The sequence below is a fragment of the Anopheles stephensi genome, chromosome 2, assembly GCF_013141755.1.
Source record: "Anopheles stephensi strain Indian chromosome 2, UCI_ANSTEP_V1.0, whole genome shotgun sequence".
Lineage (NCBI taxonomy): Eukaryota > Metazoa > Arthropoda > Insecta > Diptera > Culicidae > Anopheles > Anopheles stephensi.
In genome coordinates, this window is record NC_050202.1 from 49,493,761 (window position 1) to 49,503,034 (window position 9,274).

The 9,274-nt window shown below is 44.4% G+C and overlaps 3 protein-coding genes across 8 annotated transcripts; 2 read left to right on the top strand and 1 right to left on the bottom strand.

The window, feature by feature from the left end:
- The first annotated feature begins 971 nt into the window (after positions 1 to 971).
- On the top strand, positions 972 to 1,438 carry LOC118504866 (26S proteasome complex subunit SEM1). The gene is made up of 2 exons (XM_036039908.1): positions 972 to 1,161; positions 1,241 to 1,438. The coding sequence occupies exons 1-2, from the start codon at positions 1,074 to 1,076 to the stop codon at positions 1,360 to 1,362; spliced, it is 210 nt and encodes a 69-aa protein (XP_035895801.1). The 5' UTR covers positions 972 to 1,073; the 3' UTR covers positions 1,363 to 1,438.
- LOC118504865 (snRNA-activating protein complex subunit 3) lies at positions 1,405 to 2,923 on the bottom strand. The gene is made up of 2 exons (XM_036039907.1): positions 1,843 to 2,923; positions 1,405 to 1,780 (listed from the first exon to the last, which is right to left on the bottom strand). Exons 1-2 carry the CDS (start codon positions 2,656 to 2,658, stop codon positions 1,436 to 1,438), a joined length of 1,161 nt encoding a protein of 386 aa, XP_035895800.1. The 5' UTR covers positions 2,659 to 2,923; the 3' UTR covers positions 1,405 to 1,435.
- Positions 2,924 to 3,197: 274 nt separating this feature from the next.
- Positions 3,198 to 8,053, top strand: LOC118504864 (ubiquitin thioesterase trabid). 6 transcript variants are annotated; one of them, XM_036039905.1, is made up of 6 exons: positions 3,198 to 3,326; positions 3,927 to 4,316; positions 4,407 to 5,861; positions 5,927 to 6,383; positions 6,460 to 6,608; positions 6,678 to 7,104. In XM_036039905.1, the coding sequence occupies exons 2-6, from the start codon at positions 4,030 to 4,032 to the stop codon at positions 6,694 to 6,696; spliced, it is 2,367 nt and encodes a 788-aa protein (XP_035895798.1). In that variant the 5' UTR covers positions 3,198 to 3,326; positions 3,927 to 4,029; the 3' UTR covers positions 6,697 to 7,104. The 6 variants fall into 6 exon arrangements, with proteins under 6 accessions (XP_035895798.1, XP_035895794.1, XP_035895796.1 ...); XM_036039901.1 differs by having other exon boundaries at positions 3,210 to 3,594; positions 6,678 to 8,053; XM_036039903.1 differs by having other exon boundaries at positions 3,210 to 3,555; positions 3,930 to 4,316.
- Positions 8,054 to 9,274: the final 1,221 nt, after the last annotated feature.

The following is a 9,274-nucleotide window of genomic DNA, read 5'->3' on the forward strand; positions in this document are numbered from 1 at the left end:
GTCAGCGCTTAACGTGGCTAGTGCAATGTTTAATAAGGCGAAGCATGGTGCCGATCGTGCAGAGTAACAACAGTTCGACAACATAGCTTCAGATTCATTCTTTTGAATAATTTTATTAGTGAGATCGAGAACTGGACACGTCACTTGGCAGTCCTTAGAGCCATTAAATATCTTGTTATAGGATCTTTTCTACCGAACTAATGTAAATAAGAAATATTTGATGAAAAGTTCTTTTTCTCATTCAAAGAACAGAGCAATCTGCTGCTATGGTGGTCGGGTATTAAGCTTTTAAAAGATGTTTTCTTTGCAATATTCCGTTCTTATTAAATATTTTATAATTTAATTTTATGACCATATAAAAATGTACGATTTTGAATAACAGCATTGTGCTAAGATAGAAAATCAAATATATCAAATCAATTTAACAGAACTCTTTACAATTAATCCGACACGAACAGGATAATTTTATAGAAAGGATATTTTGTGTGAAATGGCCCTAAATTTATTTATAGCAAAATATCTCATATATAAACCATAAAAAAGGATGTTATTGTGTTATAATAATTCTATAATTTTAGAAAACCATTTACACTATATCCTTTGGAAAAAAGGATATTTTACCAAACAGGACATTTTATACCATGAAGGTATTATTAGCATATGATAATTTTTCTCTGCTATAAAAAATGATTTAAAATCGCAATTCCATAAAATATTTACCCCAGAAATAAATTAAGGTTATTTTCCGAGAAATTGTGTAAAGAAATCTGAACTTTAAAATTGGCGAGTTTGTTTTTATTGCATAATTAACTAAAGCAAAAAGGGCTTGCGTGAGCCACCAATTCAAAATACCAATTCAAACCCACAAAAATGGTTACAAAATACCCACTGTGCAATTTTGAACTGCTAAAATTTCCCCATGTAAATCAAGCTTACTACATACAGCACACCTTTTCTTCAGCAACCTTCGCAGCTAATGTCATCTGCCAAAGTTGTGTACGCCAAAATACGCGAATTCATTGCATCGTAGGGCTCATTTTGTTATTTTCGTAAAGAATCTACCAATTTCCACCATGTCGGACAAGGAAAACAAGGAAAAGCCCAAGCTGGACCTCGGTCTGCTCGAGGAAGACGACGAATTTGAGGAGTTTCCCGCAGAAGGTATGTTAATGAGTCGATGTAAACAGTCATCCGCGATCCGGTTCGTCCTAATGTATCGTGCTTTGTTTTGTTGCAACAGATTGGACCGGAAACAAGGAAGACGAGGAAGAGCTAAGCGTGTGGGAAGACAACTGGGACGACGATAATGTGGAAGACGATTTCAACCAGCAGCTGCGTGCCCAGCTCGAGAAGCACAAGTGATGACGCCGTTCTTTCAGTTCCGGTCTTAACACGCGTCGCGAATAAACTGTTAAACTAAACTTCCTGTACAGCTTTATTGTGATGTTGATGCTTCGCTTTCTGATTCCTCGTTCTTAAGAACCATCATGAGAGAGAACTTGTACAGATCGAATTCGCCTATCTTCTGCCCGTTCTCATCGTAATGGTACGAATCTAGGCAATTTTCACAGATGTACGCAGGGTCGAAAATGTGTCGATTGCTGTTCTGCACGATGTATTGTGCCTGACACAGGCTACACACGTTGCAGGGAACATCTCGCCCAATTCCGTACGAGTTAAGCATTGGGTATCGATCCCTCGTAAGAATGTCGGACGTTGCCAACAGCCTGCATTCACTCACTATGAATAAATGTTCACAGTTTCCTTGATGTTGGTACAGCTGAAACGAAAATTTACATGTCAGCGTACGATGTACAGTGAACTTAAAAACGGGTAACCTACCTGTGGATAGCCTAAACGAAATTTTAAATCTCCAAATCGTGTCTCTTCCATCCGTCTGGTCTTCAGCTCTCCGATCAACGTCTGCCGTTCGGCCCATTTCTGTATCACCGCCGAATAGTCGTGATTCGCATCGTCCCGGAAGTCGTTGTAGAACGTATCGTGGATGAAGAAGAATCCTGACTTTGGTATCGTTTCCGTTGTTTCTGCCGTCCTATTTTCGCTGATTTCGTAGAAAGGTCCCGAATCACAGTGGCAAAATATTTTGTCCTTCAGCTCGGTTAAGTACTGCGAACTAAGTACGTAAAACTCTTGATGGAACTTTGGATGCCCAATGCGTCGTCCTGGTTTGTATTTGAATGGTTCGTAGAACCGGATTATTAACAGCATCTCCTGAAATGGCACCAAATCCTTAACCGATTCCGGATCCTGCCTTCGCTCCATATATTTGTGATGGTTGTACCGCAGCTTTACGTCAATGTTCCGTTGATCCTTCGCTCTACTGAATGCCTGCTGCACACACTTGAATCGTGCCGCTTTCGGTGGCATCTCAGCCATCTTTTGCTTGCAGGTGATCCGGTGAGGTTGAAACGGTTTCACCGGTATGTCCTTCGCACTGGATAGCTGGCCCACATCAACCGATTCGAGCAGCTTATCAAACTCGGCATTGTTACCACCGAGGCCCATCGTTTCCATTATGTCATGGTCGGACTCAACGATCTTATTCATTCCGGCCGGATACAGCTCTTTCTGAAACTCGGCCAATGCTTCCCACACGGATATCACCTGCTCCGTTCTTGGTAGGTAAATGTTTTCCATCGCTATTCGACAATACTATACAGGCATTATTAGATGTGCCACAACGTACGAACGTATAGAAGATCCATTGGAACCGGCCATTTATCTATTCTTTGGTGCACTTGAACAATAACAAACAGCTGTCAAACTCGCAACATGAAATTGTTTACATTCCGTTAGGAGACAAACAAAAAAAAACAAAGAAATTAATCATAGTGAGACAAGTCGGTTTAGTCTAGCTTTTACAACAAATTCTCATTTGCAAGAAATAAGTAAAATTTTTGTTGTCTACATAGACGACAGTTTAGCCCATATGTTTTCCGTTTTTTCTGATCTTTCGATTGGTATTCCAGAGCACATAGCGTAATGTCAAAGCACATTTTTATATTCTAACACGATTTTATTGGGTTTTCTAATATGAAATTCCATATTTCTTGTATAAAATTAGTCCAACAGAATAAAAAGAAAAAACAAAATTTAAAAATTTTGACCTATAAATTGCACACCTTTTACCGCTATGCGACAATGTGCGGACAGCGCGATCTGCACGAGGGTATTTTCACCGGGCGCAAATTACGTAAACTGTCAAGTAAAACTTCAACAAACAAGGAAAAATCCCAAAGCAAGATGAGAATACGATGATTTCGTAAATAAATCATCGAGAAATCTAAATACTACATGGATACAAGGTGTTTGTAAAGTTGTTCCCTCCTTCCGCTAAACCTTAGTTCTCTAGTGAGCGCTAAAGCAGTCCTTGTGCTCGATGGTGTGTTCGTAGCTGTGAACCCAGTGAAATCGTGCTGGCGCAACTGTAGTGGATGGCACAATAGTCGAAAAAAAGTTGGCTAATATCGTTCGATATTTAGAGGGGCACTTTGGTGCTGGTGCTGGTGCTGCTGCTGCTGCTGTTGCTCCACTGTGCGTGCTATTTTTGTTCGCTGCCGAAAGCTCAGACGGGTCAGTTAGATTTTGCAAATGATGAACGGAACGATAAATCCGTGGCATACTAAATTTCGCAAACACAATTTGTGCACTCACTGCCCGTGTTGCGTTTGCTGTCTCTGTTGCTCCCGTTGTTTACTTGCCAGCAACCGTTGTTTTGGGGTTGTCAAGCCAGCCTTGTCTTCTTTCCCTTTTCATAAACATGCATTCACACACGCACGCACGCACGCACGCACACATCACGCAGTGACACTAGTTCTTCAAGCAGCTGATTGACCCAAATCTTCTCAGTAAACAAATTGTGTGTACATTGTTGGAATTAATTTTGCCTATTGTTTCTATTGTAGCAGTTCCAGCTGACGGTGTACAAAGGACAACGATAGCAGGGTACTAAAAATCATCCTTTTCGGTTCGGCGTTTGAATCGGTGGTGTGCGGTGGGATTGCTAGTATGTCGGGTTCGTCGTCCACGAACAAGCCAGACCAACAGCATCCAGAACGGGAAACTGAACAGCAGCAAGAACAACAACAGCAACAATCGTCGCAGCAACAACAACAACCACCACCACCACAACAACAACAGCAGCAGCAAGATGAAACACAACAGCAGGAGCAACACTGTTCCCAGCAGCAGCCGAAATGGGTGTGTGAATACTGTACGTACGAAAACTATCCGTTGTCTCTCAAATGCATCATGTGCACAGGCCCGAAACCGCTTCTTAAGGAGGATATATTTCGGTAAGTGTCGCCCAGCGCACGTTTACCTTCCCCGATGTGCCCACTGACTTTCACTCTCCATTTTTCCTTTGCACGCGTGTCCGTCTACAGTTTAAGCCCAACGCAACAGCTCAGCGCTACGAACCGATCGAACCCAAATCTAGCAAGCGGTGCCGCAACAATCACAGAACAGCTCGATTCCAGTCAGCGATGGCCATGCGCAGCATGTACCTACCTGAACCTTCCCCACAGCAGGCGCTGTCTGCAGTGCGACACCCTGCGAAAGGAGGACCTGAATGCGATGCAGCAACCAGCGTCTCCTCCAAAAGTGATAAGCGAGTACGATAGCATTAGCGATCAGCTGAATGCGATGAACATTTGCCGCAGTGCCAGCCCGGGAGATGACGGCACCGTGTGCACGAGCGGTACTGCGGGAAAGCGCAACAATCGTAACAATTCACCGGCATCGGGTGCATCGTACGGGTCCAGCTCCCGGCTAGCGACGCACGACAGCGAACCGATCGGAAAAGGCTGTGCGAGTGATGTGAAACACTCACCCTCTCCCGTGTCCTCGTCGCCCGGCAATACGATGGGTCGTGCGGTGGCCAGCTCACCCGTCAACACCGGCAAATGGTACTGCTCGCTTTGTACGTACGAAAACTGGCCGAAATCGCTCAAGTGTTCGATGTGTTTGCATGCGCGTGAAACCGGCAGCAGTAATACGGGCAGCAGAAGCAGTAATCAGGCGGCGGCTAAAGCGTCCCCCGAGCATGACGAGAACAGCGTCAGCAACGTGGCCAGTAACATCATGGTAAACAACAAGCGTAATCAACAGTTTGTAGGACACGCGGACACGATGAACAATATGGATGCGTGCAAGCAGGAACGCTATCTGCAGCTACTCCGACGGCAGCCAGACTGGGATTGGTTGAATGCGTGCGTCGGCATAGCGGAAAACAATATCGGAGCGGTGGAAGCGTACCTGGAGTGTGGCGGTGATCCGAGCCGAGCCCTTACCTCGGCCGAAGCGTTTCTGATCAGTCGCAACAACTGTGCGTTCGATGTGGGCCACACGCTGATTCATCTGGCGATACGGTTTCATCGGGACGAGATGTTGCCACTGCTGTTGGCACAAATTTCCGGCTCGGGTCCCGGTATCAAGCGGGTGCCGGCGTACATTGCACCGGATCTTGCCAGCGACATACGGCGCCATTTTGCGCAATCGCTCCGGATACGGAAGTCGTCGTTCAACTGCCAGTTTGTGCATGAGCATGCCACCTTTTCGCTGCCGGCCGACATCGAGGAGCTACCGCTGGTGCTGCAGGAGCAGCTGTACGAGGAGTTGCTGGATAAGGACGCGCAAAAGCAGCTGGAAATGGCACCACCGGCATTGAACTGGTCGCTGGAAATTACTGACCGGCTCGGTTCGCGGTTGATGGTGCTGTGGAATCGGAGCGCGGGCGACTGTTTGCTCGATTCCGTCATGCAGGCTACCTGGGGTGTGTTTGACCGTGATAATACTCTCCGTCGAGCGTTGGCCGATAGTTTACACCAGTGCAGCCACATGTAAGTAGCCATTCTCAAGCTGCTGAAGCTGCTGTATTCTCATGAAATTGTACCCCGCTTTGCAGATTCTATCCCCGCTGGAAAGAGAACGAACTGTTTCAGGCGGCTTTGCTCCAGTACACCGTCGGTGAGATGCAGCTGGAGAAGGACTGGAACACGCTACTGTCCCTAGCTAGTCACCCAGGCTCATCGCTCGAGCAGCTGCACATCTTTGCCCTCGCCCACATCATGCGCCGACCGATCATCGTGTACGGCGTGAAGTACGTGAAAAGCTTTCGCGGTGAGGACATCGGCTTTGCCCGGTTCGAGGGCGTCTATCTGCCGCTGCTGTGGGAGCAAAGCTTCTGCATTACGTCGCCGATCGCGCTCGGCTACACCCGGGGACACTTTAGTGCGCTCGTGCCGACCGAACCGTACTCGCGGATCGATGCCACCCGGGACGACCGGGAAGACATTACCTTTTTGCCTCTGATGGACTGTGAGCTGAAGCTGCTGCCGATACACTTTTTGACCAAAAACGAGGTATGCGTGACGTTTGGTTTTGTTTCCCCGTATTACCAACGTAATGCGCTAAAATTACGCGCTTTTTGATCCACAGATTGGTCGCGAAGAGATGCTGCTCCGCCAGTGGTTGGAAGTGTGCGAAACGGAGGGAGGACTGGTGGTCGCACAGCAGAAGCTTCACAAACGTCCACTATTAGTCGCTCAGCTGCTTGAAGAATGGCTTAATCACTACCGTAGGATAGCGTACGTACTTACTTCCACTGCGTTTGGCTTGTGTTTAGCATTTCTATTAATCTTCCTCTTCCATTGCAGGATCTCGAGGCTGTTTTAAAATAGAAATCGTTCTAATGTGCTAGCGTCGTACAGTGTGGCGGAACCGTGCGTGTCCTGTACGACCGTATGTGTACTGGCGCTAGTTTGGCAGGCTTTAAAATTAAAACGCTTCCGAGCTAATCTTTTCACGCCTAGTCCTGTTGCACGGGTCATCTGCGAAAAATGCTTATCATTCGTGATTATTATCTTCGTGATCTACGGTGAGTTGGTTGCTTTGTTTGAATAGCTCTGTTTTGCTTTCCTTTCCTATCAAAGCGAGCACGTTGGTCCGTGGCTTTTCGTCCCTGGGGCGGGATTTGTTTCACTATAACATTGGCACAAGCGATGTACACAATTGGTGTACAGATTGCTGTGAGTGTGGAAACATTAATCTATAGCTGTGAAAATGAGTAAAAGAAGAAAAAAACTATGAAGCCGTTTAAATGACCCTTAAGGGCTCAAACGATATCGTTTTACAAAAACATAAAGCAGTTACAACACACCTTAAAGCATCCGGTGCTTCACCATTACTCTATTCTTATCAAAGCCGTATCAAGAGAGTATATTTTTGTATCGATTTTTTCTCCACCCAATAGTAAGTATTCATTCCTATTGTGTGTGTGTGCGCGCACCATGGCGTGGCTTCGTTTAAAATAACCAGTGTTTAATGCCCATCGTGTCTCGGTACACGGTTAAAATGGTAGGTTTTCTTTCAGCCGGATTACACTACCTTCCTAATATCGTTCAACCAATCTACTTACCCCGGTTTTTGAGGCACGCAATGCGCCTTTGTTTTAACGCGAATCAATCGTAATTAATATCTCAAATCAAAAGCGTCAAGAATCTGTTTGCCGTGAGTGTTAGGAAGAAGGGGTTCAGCATAAAAGTCAATTTTCCGGGTTAAACTCAAACCGGGCAAGAAAGCGGTTCAACATTAGAAGAGCTTTAGATATTTCTGTTCTACCACACGAAATCATGATGGCACGACACGAACGCGCAGGGAATAAAGAAAAAAAGGTTAACCGTTGGTAAAGGAAATGTTAAAATTACACCAAGGCACCGGTCACAGCCATCGTGACACCGTGGCAAGCGAGCGTGAGAAAAGCGTTAGTAAGGAAGTTGGCATGAATTACGATAGATAGATGCATTAATGGGAAATGGTATGAAATTCAACTACCATCGTTATTTTCCGTATGTTCCGTGTGCGTGTGTCAAACACAGTATAATATACAAGTAATAGATAAGGCAAATGGGGGGGAAGTGCGCTCACGAACCGAACAATAATATAATGAATTATATTCTAACAGTCATGCGCAAACGGTGAGTATATAGCGTATAGCGGAAGGCATCATTTTGCTTAGCATTGAGTTACAAAACGAAAAAAAAAAAACAATTACAAAGCGGCTAAAAGGGTGTAGTGCAGAGGCAATAGATCTAATCTATTTTGCGACGGCAGTTTCTTACGTACTACTACTATATTATTATTATTACTATTACGATTACTACCACCACCACTACTACTATTACTACTACTGCAACTACTATTAATACCGATACCGATACCACAACACACACACACATTGTTGAATATTGTTAAGTTTCAAAGTGACAACCGTTCGTTTGCTTTCTTGGGTTCAAAACTGGTAGCATGTACATAATAGTTACGTTCAGCAAACAGCACTCACACACACACACACACACACACACACACACACACACACACACACACACACACACACACACACACACACACACACACACACGCAAACACGCTGTATGAAACATATATTTTAAAATAAATTATTTTTTTGCTCACAATGTAAAGAAGCTCGTGTAGCGGCGATACTTGGATAAAGTTATGGAGGTATAGGAAAATGAAAGAAATTGTCCAAAAGTATTAGTAAGTTTATAATCATCAGTTATGTGTGGAGAGACTAAACTATTCATCTCCACTAGTTGTATTACGTAGTTTTCAAATTTCTTTATTCATTCGACAATGTTATTGTATATGTTGTTGGCAAGCTTCTATACCATATTATTACTGAAGTATGGAATTGTTAATCGATGCCTTTTGATTTGAAACTTGACACCATCTATCTTACATAAAAAACGAACTTGACAGGCCAGAGTGCTACAACTGCTGCAAGGAGAATTTCATTGTTGAGTATCACTTATAAAAATATCTAACTGATACTTCAAGAGCGATTTTTTTCATTCGTCCAAGGAGTAGTTCAGAAACTATCGGAGAGGACTCCGAAATGGAAAATCAACCACAAACCAGATCTTCACCCTACGGTAAATCTTTTAGAAGATGGCGTAGCAACGGCTTCAGTCAAGCTCAATATCATACCATCAACTATACTATGTAGCGAGCTCTTATAGAAAACCCCTTTTAACCTTAAAAGGCTTGGAAGAATGACAATGGCCACTATGACATGTTAAGTGATGGTGCATGCATAACTCTCAGGACCCTTAGAGATCACCAAGGGTCTGCACCAGATAGGCTGGCTTGTCTGTATTCCCTTTAATCTGGCACTAGAGATGATCCGAAATGGAAAATCAACCACTGACCAGATCTTCGCGATGCGGCAAATCTT